The sequence below is a fragment of the Grus americana genome, chromosome 5 (genome assembly GCF_028858705.1).
Source record: "Grus americana isolate bGruAme1 chromosome 5, bGruAme1.mat, whole genome shotgun sequence".
NCBI classification, from domain to species: domain Eukaryota; kingdom Metazoa; phylum Chordata; class Aves; order Gruiformes; family Gruidae; genus Grus; species Grus americana.
This window is the reverse complement of record NC_072856.1, coordinates 29,392,646-29,412,227: the sequence shown is the minus strand read 5'-3', so window position 1 is coordinate 29,412,227 and position 19,582 is coordinate 29,392,646. Positions and strand designations below refer to the sequence as shown.

Here is a 19,582-nt window from a genome sequence, read left to right as displayed (position 1 = left end):
ATTCCAATCCAGCTCACATTGCTGCTGTAATCAGGTAGGGAAAGCACAGGGGCCCAATATTCACACCTGGCAGATAAATCCACGGGGAATGTGCCTAGCTGTGTTTGCACAGCCTGCTTCAGGAATCACCATTTCTTTCTGACACTCGGTTACCAGCTGTTTGATCTGATTTTACAGTGAAGTGTGCAATGCTAGAAACTAACTCTGCCTGAAGTTGGACACGTACCATTGTTCCCAGGAACCTGAAGAAGCAGTCCAATCTTTCAGAGATGTTGAGTACTCAGAACCCAGTAGAGCTAAAGGATATTATCACCCTTGATTTTCTGGGCAGAATTGGTCTTTGACAACTAAAAACCAATCAAGATATAGAGGCAGAACTTAAAATTACTCTGAAACATGCAAATAGACCTGACTTTGTATTAAGAAGCCTAATCTGTCTCCCACCTCCATCATTCCCACCTTTACTGTAGCACATCCTACACTTTGCAAGCTCCTCATCCCTTGGGCTCACTGGTATGTCCAGATCCCAGCATTTCCTCTGGCACCACAAAGCACCTGATTCACACTAGCAGGACGTGTCAGCACCCTTCAGCTATTCAAGAGCATTTCCCGTAGAGTGATATGTGCTTCATATGTGCTGCAGTGTAATCATCTGCATGGAGTAGCTGCCACAGAGCAACTGATGTGATAACCTGCTGGGAGGGAGAACGGGGCCAGTCTCAAATTCTCAGCTGGACACTTCATGCTCAAAACTTCATGCCCTGCTCTTTGGCACCTATATATGCCCTGAGCTGCATCCTGTTAAGTTTCCAGGTCTCAAAACTTTGGAATAAGAATTCAAACACTGCTACAAAGCAGTTAGGAGAGCAAAAGATGGCCCAAGCAACATCGTGGCTCAGGGGAGACCCATTCTTCATGCAGGGCAAGGGACAATCCAGAGGGGCCATACCTGAAGAGTGCAAGAATGGAGGGGTGCACGGCCATCAAATCCTGGCACCCAGACCACGCTGGCATTGCTGCTGGTGACTTGGTTTACAGTTACATTGAGAGGCGGGAGAGGCATGGCTATAAAGAAAACAAAGAGACCTTTCAGTATACACAGATCTGAGCAGGTATTCACATGGAAATGGCAGAGGCTTGAGGCTAGAAATTATGCAATGAAATCACTAACAGAAATGTTACAATATGACATCTTTAGAGAGTGACCCTGGCTATTGTGAGCGAAAGTATTATTTTAACATTGTCATCCATTCTTTAATAGTCCAGCATACTTGCTTGATGCATACAGGCAGCAGTTGATCTCTTTGATGGCAATGCCAGTGTGTGATGTTTACACCTTCGCTACTCAGCTCTCTTCCCTGCCCCCTCCATTGCAATGCATGACCCAGCCCTGCGCGCACAATTGCCTGCAGACCTACATAGTGAACCAAATCAGGGCTTTAAAATCCCTTCCCTTGTTCTCGGTCCAGCGCCCGAAACCAGCTCTGCCAGCACCAGTCAAAGGGTGGTTTGCTGTAGTGACCTGAATACCCTGCAGCTGAATTTGCAGCAGACCACTTGGTGCTGTGAAGGCACGGCCTCCAGGTATCCATTACGAACTCTCCTTCAAGCACCCTGGGACGGAGCCTGGACTGAAAACTGTGCCTCCTTCAGGCTTGGGATGAAAAAACTCAGAAAGCACTCTGTTCTATAGAGGGGCAATTCAAGTCAAAGAGAGTGCCTCTCACATGGCTGATACCACACCACAAATTAAGGGCAGAGCCAGGAACAAAATCAGGATTCCCAGACTGGCCATTCAATCAGATGTTTGTGCTTCCTACTGCCACAGAGCAGCACCAGCGCGCTGCCCCTCTGACCTGACACCTCCATCACTGCAGGGGCCTTGCATTAACCTGAGCTCTTTGGCTTCCTTTTGGGATCCTCAATGCTTCCCTTTGCCTTCTGTTTTCCTCCCACTGTAATTCCACATAGTCACTTCCTATTCTCTCTGATATACCCCTCACCATCTCTTTTTCACTCCTGAGTCTCTGTTTTTATTTAGGCATCTCACTCCTGAAAAAATGAACAGCTTCACTAACCTCTTCCTGACCTTTTGCTCATTTTAAAAAATCCTACGCTGCTGCTTTGAGTAATACTTTTCCTGCAGCACCTCAACAAATTGTACCCTCAGGAGTCCTCTTACAAAAACCAAACAGTCCTCAGGACAAGGCTCTGCCTACAGACTGAATTTTCCACCTCTCCTGAGCTGTATCCAGTGGAAAACAGCAATGGAAAAGTAATTGCAAACCAGGATTCCTCCAGCTGCATCTTCTACTCTGTCAGAGAGCACCTTTGTCTCTCACTGTACCCAGGACAACCACAATACTGCCTTCAGCATCTTCACTGGGCCATCCTGCAGGAGAAATGCACAGACCAAAGCCCCCTCCCAGGTCTCTACATAGGGCTAGAGGAAAAGACGGGGCAGGGAACAGATGGTGCCACAGATTAACCCTGTAAAGCCTTTATTGTCTGGTTAACTAGTTACAAGGAGCCAGGGTAGGGGGTTGCCACCTAGATAAGAACAATGTGCGTGGGTGGGAGGTGGGGCAGCAGAGCTCGGGTCTGGGATGGCCTTTCAGTGAAAGGTCTTTGGGAGTTAGCTCAGACTTTTCTGTGTCTCTGTTTCTTTCCCTTTTGATGTTGGGTATTCAGGTTTGTAAGCTCTTTGGGGGGAAAAAAGCTTTCTTTCACTGCTCACTTGAATATCATTGAAACGTTGCCATTAACGCAAGTCTTTTGTACGCACACTTGTAACTTTTGGGTTTTGCAACATGTAATTTTCAACACTGGTAGCAGGCCCAAAGGACATACGGGCTATACCACCAGTGAGAATAAATAACTGCTAACACACCCACGCTGTAATGAAGACAGCCACTGAAGAGGGTCGGCTTGCTAGCATCTTCCTCTAACTCTGCAATTTGCAGAAGGAACAGATGCATTTCCCCATTGTCCACTGGGAAAAAACCCTGGGTGGCTGTTTCCTGTTGTGCTCTGAAACACGGGATATGACCCTAAAAGTCTTAGCTGCACACATGAAGGAGAGCAAAGCCAGTCTGAAAGCAGGACCTTGAGTGTTAACATAATGAGTGTTAACTTCCTCCATGCTTGCAGAGTGGCTGGAACAATGGGGCTTTGTACAGTCTGGGGACTGTGGGCTACAATAACAGTAATTTTCTGCTTGGAGTACACCCAGCACATTGTGGGCACTACAGAGAATAGATAATGAACAACAACAGCAGCAAATAGGAAGAAATGTTAACAGTTTGTAAATGTCCTAGCAAAAATATTTGTCTCTGGAAACACAGAAGAAACAAATTGTTTAATAAATTGTAGAAAGACTTGAGAGTCCTCATTAGTGGATGGATCTGTGTAAGAGAAGGCCCTGATCATTACTCCCAGGAGTAATTTCATTGAAGTCTACATGTTCATAGGATCAAGGACTAAATAAACATTACCTGGGCCTGCCCCTGATCCTGCTGATGTCCTTGTTAGGAATTTTGCTTTAATTTTAACAGGAGCTGTACTAGATCTTCAAAACTTTTGCTCTTTAGAAGAGCCTCGTCACTTCCCTAAGTTTATAACTACTCTTTCAGACATATCTTTGAGGTATTACAGTTAGAACTTATGTGACTACAGCACTGGACTTGCTATTTAAAATCTGTTTTTTATCTCCAGGACATGCTACATACTGGTGCAATATTTGCCAAATCACTTAAGCTTGCTCTTCCTCAGCTCTAAAACTGTGTGTCTGTGCATGCACAAGTCTGTGACGGTGATTCGTCCCTCTCAAATAAGTTGTGTGGATTTATTAGCTGATGATTGACCCTTATGGAGCACTTTTGGCTAAACGTAATTGCTGAGAAATGCGAGAATTCTTAGGCTTTTACCCCATCATCTTATTAATGGTTAAAAAAAAAATAATCTGTGTTAACATTTAAAAAAAGGAAAAAAGCTTGTTTATGCTAAATGTTATTTCAAATTATGGCTTGATGAGATTTTTTTAAAGCATAATAGCTTTGTGGACTAAATTCTATCCCAGGATAAAAATATCCATGGAAGATATATTCCACAATAACTAATTCCCCTGTGTAGACAAGCCTTTAAGGCAACAACTCCAAACGTTTTTAAATTAAGTTATAAATCTTACTAGTCTAGCATACTGCATTCTTGGCATAGAAGTAACCACAATGTCCTGAAGAAAAATATGCTGTAAGAGTAGTAGATCTACAGCTGGATTTTAAGTTATCCTTTAATGATATTAGCTAATACAACTGAGTCCTGATACAGACATAAATGTTTGCTCTTATTTGCGCTGAGCAATAAGCTACCACTTGGAATAAACAATTTTTGTGACATGCCTCTCCTGGAACTGATAATCATGTCATTTAATGCACGTTAAAGCATGACTAAAAATTCAAATGCAGAAGCATCTCAACATGAAGAGGAGGGGAAGAGCTGATTGCTCTGATTATCCCCATTTCAATCACCTAGAGGAACAGAGGAAACGTGACATCAACTTAGGGACTTCTAAATGGCAACTGGTCACGCAAAGGCTTGGAATTATTTGTTTTGAATGAGTTTTTAAAGAACAAAGAATTAAAAAAATAAAATCCATAAAAACGGTGTGGATGAGCAAACTTTTCTGGCTACTGGTGATCGCCTTGTCTTTTTTCAGCATCTAATGTGACACCAGCAGAAGCAAGCAGAAGTAATGGCCTCTTTAGCTCTAACAAGACCCATCCATCTACAAGAAGAAAAGATTTCCCCAGCTACAGACTTATATCCAGCTTCATCTCTCACAAACAATTTGACTGGTCAGACTCTGTCCTTTTCAAGGAAAAAAACTGTTATTTGACATCGCACTTCCACTCCTGAATCAGATGTGGTTTATTTTCAACAGCCTGGGATACGGCCCTTGCATAGCAAGCGGGAACCGCTGTTAGAGCACAAAGCATTGTTTCGACTGCTGAGAGCTCCAACCGGTGCTGGCTGCTAGCAGCTTTGAGACAACCTCTTGCATTAAGGAGCCCTACTTTCCCACCCCAGAGAGCAATCCCAAGTACCTTGCCCATTCTCTTGCACTCTCTCACCTTTAATTTGAACAGTGGCTGTCCGAGATGAAGACAATCCCTTTACGTTGTGAGCTTCGCAGGAGAAAACTGTGCTTTGATTAATACCTGGAGATCAGCCAAGAAAAGGAAAGGAAACACAAACAGCTATATAATCCAGCTTCAACCTTCAGCAGAATTTCAATTATGTGTGACATCCAGCTCAAGCTGTACAAGCAACTGGAGGGCTGAGCTGGGTGCCTGTCAAAGGCACGTGGATTTCTGCGTAATTAACGTGCTAAACACATTTTTAATGGAGACATTGTGGCAATGTAGAAAAGCTTCCACGGGAGCTTCAGAAAGCACTGAAAAAGAAGGATGAATCTGGCAGAACAGCAGCTCAGAGTGCTCAGTTAGTAGATGTCCACTTCTCACATTCTGGTGAGCATCTTTGAAGCAAGGATCGTGCTGAACCGTGTGCTTATACAACACCCAATGCTCTGGACCTCAGCCTGCCACCTGAGCAACAACCATCTTCTAACTAGGCTACAAGCCCAGGCCAACTTCCAACCAGACACTAGAGATTTCAAGCTAATGCCCACCTGTCCATCAGACTTTTGAAGACACGCAAAGAAAGTGGAAGTAAAATGCCACTGCATCAGCATTGAGGCACTTTCCAGGGGTGATACAAGTGAGGATTACACTCCCTCTCTTCTGTGAGCATCTATCCATCCATTCATCCCACAGGGCCTGCATATGGCATGATACTGATGTCCAGCTGCTCCAAGATGCATATAGGTATTGCTAATTAATCAGAATTGAGACAGATTTGAAAAGTTGTCTGAAGAAGTGTGTCCAGCATACGTTTTCACTCGACTTGGCTCTCAGTTGCCTTATAGGGCTCTATCTGAGAAAGGTTAAGGATTGGCACACTATGGGTATACAGTTTAGGAGGGAAAAAGATTTCAGAGCTGCACGGAGCAGCTTGCACAGTGTCTGTCTTTGCCCTTTGATTCATCTCCCAAGCCTGAGATTAATGGCATTGCCAAGAAGGTGTAGTGGAAAAAAGGAGGGACTGCTATAAAATGAAAGAGCAAGGTATTTTAGCTTCTTCCACTCATCCCAGTGAACAAGAGGAAAATGCTGCCAGCAGGCTGAAGGCCAGGCAGCAGAGCAGCACCTGATGTGGTAGGCATGTCCCAAAGGCAGAACCAAACACAGCCCTGCCCTGAGGAAAACACAAAACACACCACAAACCACGATCTCCTTGCTCTCTAACACCATTGCCAGTGCTGCTTTCCAAATACAACAATCCTTTTACCAAGCCAAGTGCTTGCTGAACCTTCTAAATGTTTGCTTTCTAGCCAGTACTTTATTATTTTCTTCAGAATTTGATACTTTCTTTAGCTAGCATTGCTTGTTTTCTTACCATCTTTTTTGACATGCTTTGACAATCTGACCATGCAGCTTGTGTCCTGCCACATTTTTTCCGTTGCAAAGACAAGATCTGGCCAAGGGACATCCCAAAGAACACCGAAAGGGGCAAAGAAAGGTGCTGGTGATGAATATATATAATAGCAATAATTTGGAGAATCACTAGGAGCAGATGTCCTTCTTCAGGCACAGGTGCCCTTCTTCAGGCCTCCATGCCACTGCCCCGCAATGACAGAAGTTTCATGGGATGAGTTCAGTGGAGAAAGGGAAACTTATTTTTTTATTGTCTTTCCCCTCTCGACTATCAATCTTTTCAGTTTCCATTTCAACAGGCAGATTATATCATAAGGGAGCAGTTTTCATTTCCAACTTGGAACAGCATCGAGTGGATATGTAAGAGAGGGAGCAGATGATAAAACCATTGCAAATCACAAACCAGGTTTTGATTTGCATATAAATTAGGTTCTAAGGGAAGGCTTAATAGGATTGGATAGCTCAAAAGATGGCCGAAGATGTACAGAAGGAAACTCCCCCTGGGTGTAACTGTATTAGCACTGATGAAGAGGCCCCAGAGATGACTCTTAGTCATAAAACCTTTTCTTTCTAAATTGCTAGTTCAACTTCGGCTCGGGGCTGCTGAGAATAATAAAACAGCAGCAAAGAGAAGAAGTAACACAAAGCTGTTGGACAACTAACTAGAATAAAGTTACCTTTAGGAGGTAACTACAAGAATAGCTGCTGTCAGGTCCTGGTAGAGATACATCGCCCCTCCCTGAAAGTGGGCTGAAGAGAGGCCTGAACACACACTGGCTCCTGAGTTCTTCAGCTGTCACTGCTGGGGAAGGCAGTCTTACCACCATGCACCTAGTACCCGTTCTGGGGCAAACCTTGGTCTCTGAGGATATCAACCAGCCCACTTCAGCACCAATACAACCACTCTAAAAGTGTCAAACAACTACATGAGGTGGTCAGGTTTTAATGATAAGAGCATCCAGCAAGCCTGCAAGAACTGGGATGGGGGGGAGGAAGAGAGGGGAAAGCAATGCGCAACACGACTGTGCACAGGAGGAGGTGGCATCTGTTACATGCGAGTGCTTGGGGATTTCCAAGCCAAACGTCACAACAGAGTCACTCAACATAACCATGAACACCCTCCACGAGGTGGAACAAAAGGGGCACCCAATGCATCATCCGTCCAGTAGCATCTTTACCACAGTGCCAGCCCCACTGAAGCTCTGTAAGAGCCTGTGCACCTCAAGCCAGCAAAAAATACACAGAGCAACGATCACTCCTTGAGATGATCTGGCTTTATATGTGATCATGACCTCTCAAGCCTCAATGCACAGTCAGAGACCATTCTCACACTATGTGGCTACCCAGTGTCATTAGGCACGATCAGAAGAGAGCTCTCCTCCGCTTCTGATGCTCAAAGTGATCCCCTGCATTGGCAGCAGCCTTACCTGACACATTTAAGATGGAGGGGGAGATGTCTGGAAGCCCCACTCTAGAGTCTCCCATCCACCAGACAATTGTCACTGGTTCAGGGGGACCAACAGCAGCACAGGCCATATGAAATGGGGCATTAGGGGACACGGACACATCCTCAGGTTCCACAGTAAAGTAGGGCACACCTAGAAAAGCAACAGACAAGTGATAATAACTGGAGAGACTCCTTCCATCTTTTTTGTTTCCGCTAATATCAGTGCCCCATCTGCCCTGCCCCTATGCCTAATCCGACTCCCTCTAAGGCCTTCACAGGAACCAAGGATGGTGCTTGATCACCTCAGGGCACAAACATCTACGTACTCCCTCTAGAAGTCAGATAGAAAAGAGTGCTTGCTTCACAAAATGCCTTTGAAAAACCTCTTTCACTGAGTCTCCTTCAAGATTCCCGTATGAAGTAGCTTTCAGTGGCAGTATTTGCTCAATTTTTCAGCTGGAGAGACTGGAGTTTAAAGAGGCAACAGTCAATAATTTTAGTGGTGGCAGACACCACTTTCAAGTTACCTAATCCAGCTGCAGATGCTTCTTACCATGCATTAAAAACTGAAGCTTGTGAATTTGTTGAACTAGCGGCTGTAACAAACCGATGAATGAGGGAAGAATCCCCCCAGTGAGAGACAGGGATCATTTACAATGCCCTCTCCACAGCTTAATTGACTGGAGCTGCCTTCCAGCATGCTCCGACACCATGAGAACCAGGCTGCCTTGGAGTTAGGGGTAATTTGTTTCAGAGCTGAAGGCTATCTATGGACACAGCTCTCTTCATAATTATCTGTTCCCCACTGTGGAAAGACTCCTGCTTGGAACAACAGGCCTTAGATCAGGCCCATGGGGTGCAAAATGCAGCTGCAATGCTAACTGCCTCAGGTCATCTCTAAGTGGCAATACCTGAGCATAACTCAACACATCAAGAGATGTGGTTCCTCTTACGGGCAATGACAAAACTCTTGCGGTTTCAGTGTTCCAAACCAGTAATACAAAATTCACCAGCCATCAGCACCAGTGCCGACCCCATAGGACAGCCAGCATGTGCTTCTGGTGGCTGGTGGAGAAGCCGAAGGCCCAGAGAAGCATTGAGTTCCCTTTTATACTCAAAGCTTTGGGTGTCAAGTGCAGCCGCTACTGACTGCATCTACACCAAAACAAGGTATTCTTAGCTGGAAAAAGCGTGTTCTGGAAACTGCTGATCTGCCACCTCACAGAAACAGAGGAACTGACAACATGTGCATTCACATGTTTACACTGTCTGTCCCTGGCCAAAGATGGCAGGCCAAAGCAGCTCCAGTTGGTGTGGCAGATGCTGAGCATCTCCGACAGCAGGCAATTAATGTAGGTGCCTAAATAGGGATTTAGAAGCCTAACGCTTGACATTTTCCCTATGCTCCAGCTGAAAGTGGTGTCCTCAGTCTTTCACTGACCGTCCAGTCGCTGTTTGTGTCTTTCAGGTGGCAGTTTCTTTGTGTCTTCCTCACCTCTTTGCCACTCCCTTTAGAGTGGCAAGTAAATGAACAAACTAAAGCAAATCTAAAACCAGGTCACTTCAGGAATGATTGTGCCTATCTGTGCAAACGCTAATGCTCAGGAGAGGTATACCCATCATCATGATTTACTGCTGGTTTTTGCCTACGTGTTGTATTTTTTTATTGCAGTCATACGTAAACAATAAAAGTGAATAAACTTTCCAGATACCAGCTGTGACACCTCCACTTGCTTTGCCACCCTTCTCCAAAGAAGATTAGAAGGGAAAATACCATCGTTTCTTCCACCTGTGAGTAGGATCCCTGCCTCCTGTCCCTTTGCATGGCACCTGAGGTAACATCTTGGGAGAATCCTGCTCAGCTTGGCAGGTTTTCTCACTTTGGCAGCAGCTAACCACATCAGATAAGACCACAATTAAAAACTCCCATAGTTCAGGGAGTGCAGCTGACTCATCCAGCTCGGAAACCTGCACTGCCCCCGTAAGAATGTTACCTGGAATCCTCACTGTCTGTGATACATTTAGCCTCCCAGTTCCTGGTACGAGGGGTGAGGACCAGCACCCCGCTTTCACAGATGCACCGTGGAGGCACTGAGCAGCCAACAACCAGGAAATCAGTGGCAAAGCAAGGAAATGAGCCTGTCTATTCCCTGTTCCAAGCCAGCATCCAACCTACGGGGCCAATTTTTTTTCCTACAGCACAGTTTTCAGGCAGTGTTAATTCAGGGGAATGTGTCCATACATGTGAGGCTGGTGCTCTGACTGTAGCCACAACTGGGGGTAGCAGCCCCAGGAACAGCTACACAGTCAGAGGTGCAATTTCAGAGGGAAAGTTCTGTAAGGAACATAATCCGTACTTTTAAGATGGTCACACTCCGCAGTGTGCCTCTTCAATTACGTCTCCAGGCATCGAACGCTATCATGTTCTTGGTAAGGACAGAGTCTAGTTTCTAAACCAGAAAATGGTTTCAAAATAATTTTGCTTTTGTAAATTCTGAGGAGTGTTTCGTAAGATCAAACATTTTAGCTGTATTACAAAGACAGTTCAAATGCCATTGCTACAAATTCTGCCTGATAAAGACTACCTAAGTGGATCTCAAGACAGATATTAGACAGCATAGAAACCCATTCAAGCTCACTTTAGGTTAGATCACCAGTAGTCGACATTTGTTTTGTGTGGCACACTGAAAGGTGTCAGCACCTACCAAAGGCTGCAATGACCAGAGTAAAGATCCTCTCTCAGTCAAAGAGGACAACTGTTGTTTTTGATACAGCAACCACTTCTAGACAAAGCTGGTATGCCCCATAGAGAGATAACAGTGGATAACAGTGAAGGTGGGACTGATAGGCTTTTGCATTCCCCAGTGTTTTCTTATGCTAACAGCTGACACATTTTTAAGAATCCATGCCCTATCACTACTTGTTATTTTTTAATTTTTTCCGCTAACTCCCATTTCACATGATTACAAGCTCAGTTCAAGTTTAACTAGCTTCTGCTGTACTGGCTTTTCTCATAAAGGTGACTAGTTGCATTTTTTTTTAGCTTACACTTCCGCTGTAAGCTTTGGCCTTCATTCTCAACTCCCCCTTGCCTAGCTGCAGCTGTTTTTTGTGACTTTGACATTTTTTTGCCTGTGCTATCCAGAAGGGCTCCTCTGTTTTTTAGATGGCTTAGCACACTGAGCTACCCAATCACTGCTAACACACCCACCATGCAAATGCAGCCACCTCTGGAGCGGGCCATGGTAATTGGAATAGAAATGGAAACTGTGCACAATAGAGAGCGTTTTAAGCTGTAAAAAATGTTCTCCAGTTGAAACTGCACCTGAAAGTTTAGGTGGACAAAAGCGTGGGATTTATGGAAGGCAGCAGGTAAGTGTTCCTCTTCCTGTGAGAACTACTATGAATGTTTCCACGGCTCTGAGTGAGTGAGACCTTTGCTGTAAAACACCCAGACGACACCACCACCCATGACACCCTCCCTGCTCCCCCACTTTAAGACTGTCGATTCAGGTCTGGCCCAAAATGTTACCAATTGCATCCAAAAAGCCACTTCTTGCTGCAAATGCACTGTTCCTGTCAACTTCCTTGCCATCAAGCCATCCTATGACTACTAGCTTCTGAGGATCTAACACAATCATGGCTCAAAGGAAATGAAACTAGAGACAGTAAGAAGCCACCAATCCACGCTGCCTTGGGCGACTTTTGGGCAACCATATAGAAGTTATTCTTTATCAGACAAGATTGGGCAAAACAGTGCCACGTGGAACAGTCACAGATACGAAGCGCTGACGTACAGCACTTCTCCTGAAACTCAGAATTGGGCTAAAACCGTACCTTGCCCTCAAAGACCTGTTTGGCTGATACATGGAACCAGGCTGTGACCCTGCTTTGAGAAGTGGGTTGGACCAGATGATCCCCTTGGATCCCTTTCAACCTGAACTATCCCATCATTCTATGAATTATTTGGAGATGAAAGCAACAATGGATTGCGGGGCTGGAAAGAAACCTGTGTGCACGAAAGGATCTTGTTTCCTAACATGTCAAAATACAACCAGAAGGTAATGAACTGACAGCTCCTCTTCTTGAAGCTACTCTATTTCTTACTCCTGCTCTGTAGCGATCTCACTACAGTTAGCAGCAATGGTTCAGAGCCAAGAAGCCTGTGACTGGAGCAATCTGCTCTTGCCACTTCCACCTACAGCATATTGGTGGGTCAGCCCTGAAAAGAAACCAGCACTACTACTCCTCCTTACCTTCCACTATGAGCCACACTTGCTGTGATTCTTCCTTCTTCCCCCCGTTCTCAACCTGGCACCAGTACTTCCCAGAATCTGTCCGCTCGACGGATTTCAAGCTGAAAAAAGTCAAAAGCCACATCGATATTTTACGTGGATAAAGCATGTTTTTGCCCCAAAGGACCCTCCAGTGTTTGGCAAACCAGATGCACAGACAACACCCACTGAGACGCAGCCAGCTCTGGGGAGAAGGGCAACAGCCAGCCAGCACAAAGCGCGTGGCAGAACAGCGGAGACAGGAGGCTCCTCTCTAAAGTGGGTGGAGGGAATCCTCAGCAAAGCAAACAGTCTTCCTCTGAAACGTCCTCGCAGAAAACCCATTTGTGTCCTCTGAGGATAGGAAGGGGTTGGTCATCTCGATCCTGAATCGTGACTAGCTAGCCTTCAAGAGCGACAGCTTGGCCTAGCAGGAAACTCCAAATCACAAACCTCCAACGAGCCCGACTCTTTAGCTTCAGTTAGGTGACAGGACCGGTGACAGCCTCATACGGGAACAGATGGGCCAGAAAAAGGTCCCCCTCACTTCAACTGTACTCAGTGTTATTCTTATCCCAAGAGCGCCTCACACTGCAAAACTCCTTGGGCCTCTCAATTTGTGGTTTCAAGGGGTTATGCTGGCCTACTCCAGCACAGGACCTCACCCTAGGACTCTTCTGTGCCCTCCCTTCTTCAGCAACAGCTCCCCTTCTGAGAAGATGCATCCAAGCAGGGGAAGCCACGGGGACTGAGCAGCAATCAAGTCGTAGGCTTCCAGTTCAGGGGAGAAATTCTGCTCCTTGCTCTGCCACTGGAAATCTGCAGTATCCTTACTGACGTTAGCAACACAAGGCTAGCATCATGAGTAAGGGCAGAATTTGGTCCCAAAGCAACGAGGTCTCAGCTACCAAAGGCACCAGTGTGACTCTGAGCACCTGTCAATGTACAAATAAATGTTGATTGCCCCCCACGGGATGTGCAGCCATGCGTCTGCTGCCATGCAGGGATCCTCAGCAGATCTGATGCCCGCTTTTCTAACGTTAGCGGTCTGCCTTGGGGAAGGGGAAGAACATCTCAGGAAGGAAGACTGAAAAGGAAGAGCGTTTGCTGAAATGCACAAAATGGACCCACTACAGCCTGATTTTCAGAGCTGTACCTTCAAATGGCATCAGCTGTCCTGCCCATCCAGCCGCATGTTCTGAAACACAGCGATCGCAGCAGAGTCACACAGTGGGTGGTAGAAATTATCACTTTAGGAGAAGAAAGGAAAAAGGAGAAAAAGATACGGACACATCTAGATTTAGCACCCTAACTTATCCCTGGTGCTGCAGAAAGTTCTCAGTGGAGGAAAACAAGAGGTGAGAAAGGAGATCAGACTGAGACATTGTGAGGGGCAAAGAGAGTTAACCAGTGGAACTGGGGGGAAGTAAACGGTATAATTTCAAGACAAACTGTTTCCACAATATAATGTTATGTAATAGTTTTACTGGGCACAGATTTTTTTTGCTATCAAAATGTTTCCTACAGACAAGCTTTAGCACAGAGACTTTTAGTTGCTGGAATTGGAGACTCCCTGCAATGTCAATCCAAGAAATCTAACAGGAGATGAAGCCGGAGCTCAGGGAAGAGTGATTCTCAGTCAGTCAACAGTTTTGAGCCCTCACGGCGATGGCATGTTTGCTTGTACAAGCTCTCTTTACGCATAGAAAAAGCCAGAGCAGAACCTTGGGTCTTGTTTAACTTGGTACTTCCAGAACTAGCTGACAACCCTCTTCTGCTGAAATAAAGGCACAGAGAGCTGCTTTGCAGAAGAGAGTTTTTGTACCTCCGAGAGGGGCAGGACTAATACCATGTAGTGTAAATGTATTAGGAAAGTCTCTGTAAAATGACTCAGGGATGGTTCAGGTGACAAACACTCCTCCCAGAAGAAAGGAAGGGGATGTAGTACTGGGAGTCGCATTTCAATTAACAATCTTTTAAGCAGACTGATGGCTCAAGAGAGAGAGTAAGAGAATGGAACGAGTATGAGAGAGAAATCCTATCTATGTAAGTCAGACCTTAGTCCTCCTGCTGCACAGCAGAACAAGATGAACAAACAAGGCGAGAACATCCTTTCACCTTGAAGTCATGTCTCAAGCATCACAAGCATTAGCAAAGCACCTGTCACCACAGTAGTCAGGAAACCAATATGGTTCTAGTGCATAAAATCTCAGCCCTCAGTGGCTTCCGTTCTGCTCTCCGTTATGCCCTTGCCACACGCTGAACTCCAGACCTAAGGACCCTACCCCGCCAAGGGCACTGCAGTTGCATAGATATAGTTGACAGCAGAAAACTGTGCAATAGTTTCCGCGATAGTCTTCCTTCTCTGCATCTGTTGTACCTGAGGAAGCCGATCCAGTGTTCTTCATCTACTGGAATGTACACCTGGTCTACGCTTTGCACCACTGCTCCGTCCTTGATCCACAACATCTCGGGATCTTCCATTCCCTCGAGGCTGCAATTTAGTTTGACGGGTTGACCCTGGGACACCTTTAATTTGATTGGAGATCCTGTAAATTTCATACCTAAAAAAAAAATACTACTCCGCCCCACCCCCAGAAGAAGGGGGGTTGGAGTACAGCAAATTACTCTAGGTTGGTGGTCTGGAATTACATACCCTACCAGCACACGCTACAGAGGGGTCTGTTAGTCTCGGCACTGCTCTACTATCTGCTAAGCAATAGTTAAAGGCAAGCACTGAAAGCACAATTGCTGGAGAAAAGTGGTGGCTCAGTGTGTACACGGGGCTTTTTTCAACTGATGTAACAGCAGGGTGAGCTTCTGCAGAGCAGTGCCCAGGCAGAGCCAGACAGAAATGCTGGGAGCTTCGTCGTGTCAGTGATCCAGCAGCGCTAAGTGCGTTCGCCTAACACAGTACCACACCTCCCTCTTTTCCCCAGGCTTGAATTTCAGCTATGGTGTTCCTGTGCTGCTAAGAAATCATCATGCTTGCTCCATCGTATGCATTTGTAAAGAGCCGGGATACGAGAAAGAATCAATTATGTCTCGTTATTCAGTGTACACTGTTCCTCTGCATTACAGAAAGCTTCTCTGCAATTTGCAAAACCCGTGAAAGCAAAGCCTATTCCACAGCATACCTCACTGAGGAGCAGAACTGTGTGCAGAACAGATATTTTTGTCGCGTGACGTGGGCGTGTGCTCAAACAAGCCTCCCTGACCCTTCAGTCCAGCCAAAGGACCATGTTGTACCCAGAGCCATATAGTTGTGACCCCAAAGCAGCAGGGCCAGAGTTGGTGGAGCTGCTCAGGTTTACATTGACACAGAAGTGATCAGAATTTAGCCCGGAGCACTGTTACACGTGTGGGTGGATGGGGAGTGTTTCCCTCAAGCAGAAGCGAATATATGGAATGTGTTACCATGAGAAAACATGGAAGCCAACTATGTAAGCGCATTTAAGAAAGAAAGGCATATGAAGGAGGAACCAGAGGATCAAAGGAGACCGTGGGAAAGCAGGAAGGTAGAAAATAAATGTAAAGCTAGTTTCATTAGGGAGAATGGCCATTTCCTATGCAGTGGCACAGGACTGACAGACCAGAACAGGTCTAGCATAGCTCAATATCATGCCCTGGCAGTGGCCTCCACATCATTCAGAAAAAAATGAGTCCATCACTCTTGCCCAGCCACGTATCACAGTGCATTACAACTTCACCCAGTTCACTGGCTGGTCAGCTGCTCACAGGATGCCTCACTAGCTACAGAGCCGGACAGAAAAATGCCAGCTGTGAAATCCAGAGTGCTGCTAAATAAGCAGCCCTGTTGCCCTTGAACTCTGTTAAAGCCTTACTGGTGATCAAATACAGAGATTTCTCATGTGCTGCTTCCCTTCTTGCCAAAATGCCACCCTCCCACAGCCACGAGGGCACCACCACACAGGGCAGAGCAACAACAGAGGGACTTGCAGCATGGTTGTAACAGCTGGAAGAAGGGGGAGCCAGCACTGTGGGACCAGCCTGCACTCTGCCACTGGCAGCTGGTACCCGGCAGAGCACCAGTGGTCCGGGAGCAATCCCAGAACACAGGCAGGAGGACCTTACTCCTTTCCTTAATGAGATCCCCCAGCCTGTTAACAGCTGTTTTCCCACACTCAGTTTTTACCTTTCTATCTGCTGTTATTAATTTAGCAAATTCACAGACAGCCTTGGAAAACTGGTAAGTTGATCATTTTAGTTTAGTTGCTGCAGCTCATTTGCTGGGTTAAGTATTTAATCACCTTGGGTGAGGATGATCTAACCTTGCGTTACTTAACTCATCTGTCACACAAATGACATGTCCCAGTGCATGCCAGAAAGCACCCTCCCTTTCACCACTCACAATATTAGAATAAAACATGAAAGCTTCATAGCAACTCTCTGTCTTACAGAAAACTGATGTAGCCAGGCTGCTGAACACATTCACAAATTGACAGACACATTCATTACAGGTGCCTTCATGGAAAAGCAAACTACTCAGCTTTCCTCAGACTGACCTGCTGAAAGAGTTAGCCAAAAATTAAACAAAGAAGTGTTGTTAAAGACTCCTTATGGTTTTCAGTTCCCATACAAATTAATGATGTAGAAAATTAATACACAGCACAAATGTTCAGCTTGAGTTGTAGTTCTCCACGTTGCCCAAGTATAATCCCTCCATCAAGATCAACTGAAATGAATACAGATCAGGGATTTTTAATAAATTCACAGGTTTTTGACAAAAATCCAGTTTAACTGCAGCATCTCTTCCTGCAGATATCAGGAAGAAGCACACAGGAGGCTGTCATGGATTTTAATTTCCACCTATTCCTCCTCATGCTCTCCCACTCACGATTTCTCATCTGATAACATTCTTGCCAGCGCAAGAAATAATCTCATCCAAATAGGTTCCTCCAAGCCTACCTGTAAGAGCTGCAGGAGTTCAAATGTATAGCCAGGAAAAGAAATTGTATTAAATTTCTTATCAAGCAGTTGTCAGACAGAATTGACAGCAAGCGAACATACTACTTGTCAAAATACATGACATAGCTGTTTGTTTGTTTTCTAAACTTGCCACCTCTGAATATTTTGATTCCTAGGAACAGATGTATGGTTTTTTTGAAGTTATGTTGGGAGTGGAGAGAGGGGAAGGTAAGATGTCTACTCATGCATGCCAAGGGAAAAGCTTTTTGCTCCTCAGATTCCTCAGGACCCTGATCTATCGATCCAGTCCGCACCACAGCCTCTCCAGCTCAGTGTCACTGCACGCACATTGCTCCACATGCAGCGCGGAGCCCAAACTCCCCGTGAAGTCGGCAAGAGGTTCGCCTGAGCACCGAGAGGCTCTCACACGCTGCCTTTCCCTGCCAACTCGCGGGTGAAACTTCGGAAAATGAGTTCAGGAGGGAAAAAACAACAAAAGCCACTCAGGAATGCGTTAGCGCCCAGCTTTCCTCGGCGACAATCCGCGCGAGGCAAATACCAGAGCAATGCCTCCGCAAGCAACGAGGAGGATCGTTTGGGCTGCGACTTAATACTCTCCACTTGCAGGCAGGCGGGTGAGGCTCGCAGCACCCCGCACAGCTCGGGCTCCCCGCCGGGCACCGCCGGCTCCGGAGCGCCACGTAGCTGGCCCAGCCGCTGGACCCACAGAGGCGACGGAGCCCCCCGCGCTCGGCCGTGATGGGGGGGGGGGGGGAGGGGAAAACCCCCCCACCTGTGGCTGCCCGAGGTCCTGCGGCCGCCACACTGGACGGACCCCGCACCTCGGCGCGGCTCCAGGCCCTGCCCGGCTACCGGTCCCCGGGCACCCAGCCGCTGTCGGCGGGCCAGCCCCGCGCTCGCCCTCAGCGGGATGCCGACACCTGTAGAGGCGGCGCTGCGGGGGCTGCCCGCGGGGGGGATCCGGCCGGCGGCGGGGAGCGAGTCCGGCGGCGCCAGCGGGGCAGCCCCCCCTCACGGCCCGGCGGCGGGAGTCGTGCCCCGCAGCCCCCTCCCGCCGCGCCCAGAGGTCTGGGGGGGGGGGGGGGGGGCGGGGAGTGTCACTGCCCCACCGCCCCTCCTTGCCACCCCCGGCCCTTAGCCGCGGCAACCGGCAGCCGCCACCCCGCCCGCCGCCTGCGGGCTGTCAGCCCCTCTCACCTGCCACGGCGGCGACGTCTTGGAGCGCCGCAGCCCACAGTCCCAGCAAGAGGAGCCGCGGGATCGCCATGCTCCGCTTCAGCTCCATCGCTCCCGCACCACCATCCTCCCCCCAGCTGCCGGCGCCGCGGGGAGCTCCCACCGCCCGCGCAGGCGGCGACAGTGACAGCGGCTAAGGCAGCCCCGCGTCGCCGCCCGCCACCGGACTCCACGGGAGACTGTGGGGACGCTCAAACTTCTGGCTGCGGCTCCGGCAGGGGCGAGCGGCAAGAGGCCCCGTCGGGGGGCGACGGCGAGGGTCTGTCGGGTCCGGTCCGGTCCGGGCGCCGCCGCTGGGCGGTCTCCCCCTGCCGGCACGCAGCCTCCGCGGCGCCGCTCGGCGGCTCCTCCGCGCGGGTCCGTCCCTCCGTCCCTCAGCCCGTCCCTCCTCAGCCGCCGCCTTCTCCTTCAGGAAATGGCGCTCTCGGGCGGTCACCGCGCGCTGTGCTCCCCCTCTGACATCACGCTCATGAATATGCATGAGTCGGGCGCCCGCCGCCCCCGAAGCGGCGAATCACCGCACCCGCCGCCCCCCCTCCACCGCCCCGGGACGGGACCGGGGACGCGCCCCCCGCCGCCCCCCGCCCCGCGCCGTGCCCGGGAGTCGGACCCCTCCGGAGGGCGGGCTGGGGCGGGGGGAAGGCAGGCGAGGGGGTTTCTGGAGGCGGCGCAGCCCGGGGGATGCTGCGCGGGGCGGCCTGGTTTCCAGAGCGCCGGCAGCGGGTGACCCACATCGGCGGGAGCTGCTGGGGCACCGGGCAGGGGGGGAAAACCAGGTCGCTTATTCCCCTACCTACATATGGAAGCAGGAGGCCAGCCTGGCCCCTCAGGACCCCCCGTGCACCCTCCATGCCCCAGGGGAGGAGGGCTTGGGGCCACCACCTCGGCTCAGCCCCCCCCAAACCAAGGCTGCCGGGTTGAGCAGCACCTCGCCTCATGCACACAGCACCCCCAGCTCCACCTTCCCTGGCCACTCCTTTCCAGCTCCCTACTTTGGCTGTGCTTCCCCCCACCAGCCGGACCTCAGCTCTGAGGATGCTGGCCACCCCATCCCTGTGCTTGATCTGTGGAGGAGCACTGGCAACGTGAGGAGATGTGCCCGTGCCCTTCAAGCAGGATCA

The 19,582-nt window shown here is 48.4% G+C and overlaps 1 protein-coding gene across 6 annotated transcripts in view; it reads right to left on the bottom strand.

Annotated features, from left to right (window-relative positions):
• Window positions 1-18,880, bottom strand: part of TYRO3 (TYRO3 protein tyrosine kinase) — a 45,154-nt gene extending 26,274 nt beyond the window's left edge. Inside the window, exons 1-6 of one of the 6 annotated variants that reach the window (XM_054827451.1) lie at window positions 18,423-18,880; window positions 14,656-14,839; window positions 12,258-12,358; window positions 7,982-8,152; window positions 5,130-5,216; window positions 950-1,065 (exon numbers count right to left, since the gene is read on the bottom strand). In XM_054827451.1, coding sequence (XP_054683426.1) covers window positions 950-1,065; window positions 5,130-5,216; window positions 7,982-8,152; window positions 12,258-12,358; window positions 14,656-14,839; window positions 18,423-18,510 — 747 coding nt within the window. In that variant the 5' untranslated portion in view covers window positions 18,511-18,880. Of the gene's footprint in view, window positions 1-949; window positions 1,066-5,129; window positions 5,217-7,981; window positions 8,153-12,257; window positions 12,359-13,431; window positions 13,474-14,655; window positions 14,840-18,422 lie in introns of those variants that run through there. The other 5 variants (XM_054827455.1, XM_054827454.1, XM_054827452.1 and 2 more) reach the window with 5 other exon arrangements.
• Between the last annotated feature and the right edge of the window lie 702 nt (window positions 18,881-19,582).